The 1,782-nt window shown below is 44.4% G+C and overlaps 1 gene segment (V, D, J or C); it reads right to left on the reverse strand.

Annotated features, from left to right (window-relative positions):
• Window positions 1–527: 527 nt before the first annotated feature.
• On the reverse strand, window positions 528–1,512 carry LOC121024268 (immunoglobulin heavy variable 3-23-like; the record flags this gene model as incomplete). The annotated part of the segment is given in 2 exon segments: window positions 528–966; window positions 1,067–1,512. Coding segments are annotated over 2 exon segments (485 nt in total), but the record flags the coding sequence as incomplete, so codon positions are not given.
• Window positions 1,513–1,782: the final 270 nt, after the last annotated feature.

Genomic DNA, 1,782 nt, shown 5'->3' on the forward strand with positions numbered 1-1,782 from the left:
TTTTCCTGGCTCCCCAACTTGTGACAGTAGATCATGGGACTTCTCAATGTATTTTGTCATGGAAACCAATGTGCTTTGGGTTCTGTTGCTCGAGGGAATCCTGACTAATACATGCAGATGATTTATCTCTTGTTTAGGGGAATTGAATAAAGCTGTAGCTCATTTAAGGTCCTGAGTAGCAAAGTGCCATGAAGGAAGTGTCACGTTGTTTGATTGGGACAAGGGCTGGGTGAAGATAATGGGGAGCTGTGGGAGCTTGTGGTCCTGGCTGCACAGGGAATGCATCTGGGACTCCTATAAAGGTTCAGCTATTGTGCCTCAGGAAATCTGTAATTCACTCATGTTGAGGGACAGGAGGAAGTAATGCAAACAACTGTGTCTTTGTGCATGTTAGGGTAGTTTTCCTATGACAACACAGTTGCTAATTCAGAGAGTTAATAGATAAACACAGAATCCTGTGACCAGAGAGGCTCCCTAGAGAAACTGCTGTGTGGAGAGGAAGCCCCAGACCCTGACAGGAAACCGGCCTGTAACCTCCATCTTCACCTGCTCCTGTCAACACAAAGCAGAATTGTGCATAGTGTGCGCCCCCTGGTGGTGCTGATCCCCTCCTGCATGGAGGTTTGTGTCTGGGCTCCCAGTGAGGTCCCCTCACCCTGTCTCTTGCATAGTAATATGTAGCCTTGTCCTCGCCCCGCAGCTTGTTCATCTGCAGATACAGCGTGTTCTTGGAGTTGTCTCTGGAGATGGGGAATCGGCCCTTAATGGAGTCTGCATATCTTGTTCTACTTCCATCATCATAAATGTATGCAAGCCACTGCAGCCCCTTTCCTGGAGACTGGCGAACCCAGCTCATTCCATAGCTACTGAAGGTGAATCCAGAGGCTACAAAGGTGAGTCTCAGGGACCCCCCAGGCTGCACCAGGTCTCCCCCAGACTCCACCAGCTGCACGTCCCACTGGACACCTGCAGACATAAGACATCTTGGTCAGGAAACTGTCACACATCTACTGGTCTCACTCATATCCACTCACATCCTTAGTGTCTCTCGTTCACCATGAATTGCCTTTTAAAAGAGCAACCAGTAACACCCAGCCAAGCACAAACTCCATGGTGAGGTGTCTGTTCTGTCCTGATCAGAGAATGGGAAACCTGGGACTCCCGGGGCTGGGGCTTGTCTCCCAGCTGCAGAGTCTGGGATGGGCTGGTTGTATCACCATAGAGAGCACCCCATTTGCATGTGCTCTGACATATATATGAAGCTCCAGTCTTAGATTTGATTCTTTAAAAGTGAACAACAGGGTTAGGGACGCACTTGTAGTTTAGTTTGTGTAGATGGTGCTGTGACAATTTGAATAATTGTATTCAGTGAGTACAGGTGTATTTGCAGGCCTGTGTGCATTTTTACAGGTATTTCATCAACATAGATCATTTTCACTATACAAGTATTTTACATACTTTTTGAAGTTTAACCCAAAATACTTTATTCTGTGCCATTTTCACTTGTGTAATTTTGTTATTTATTTTGCATGTATTCTCATGCTGGTGTGTAGAATCACAGGTGGTTTATTTTTATTTATTTTCTTTGTTCATTTTGCATCCTGCTCTTTTCCTCATTTCAAAAAACTGGTTCTAATATTTTTTGTGGTATTTCTAGGGTTTTGTTATGTTTGAGATCAATGTCACCTGGAAACAAGTAGTTTTCCTTCCTCCTTACTGATTTAAATGTCTTTTATTTTTTTTATTCCCTATTTTTTTCTGGTTACATCTTCCAGTTTTAGG

This window comes from Herpailurus yagouaroundi, unplaced genomic scaffold, assembly GCF_014898765.1.
Source record: "Herpailurus yagouaroundi ecotype Mexico unplaced genomic scaffold, PumYag 62401, whole genome shotgun sequence".
NCBI lineage: Eukaryota > Metazoa > Chordata > Mammalia > Carnivora > Felidae > Herpailurus > Herpailurus yagouaroundi.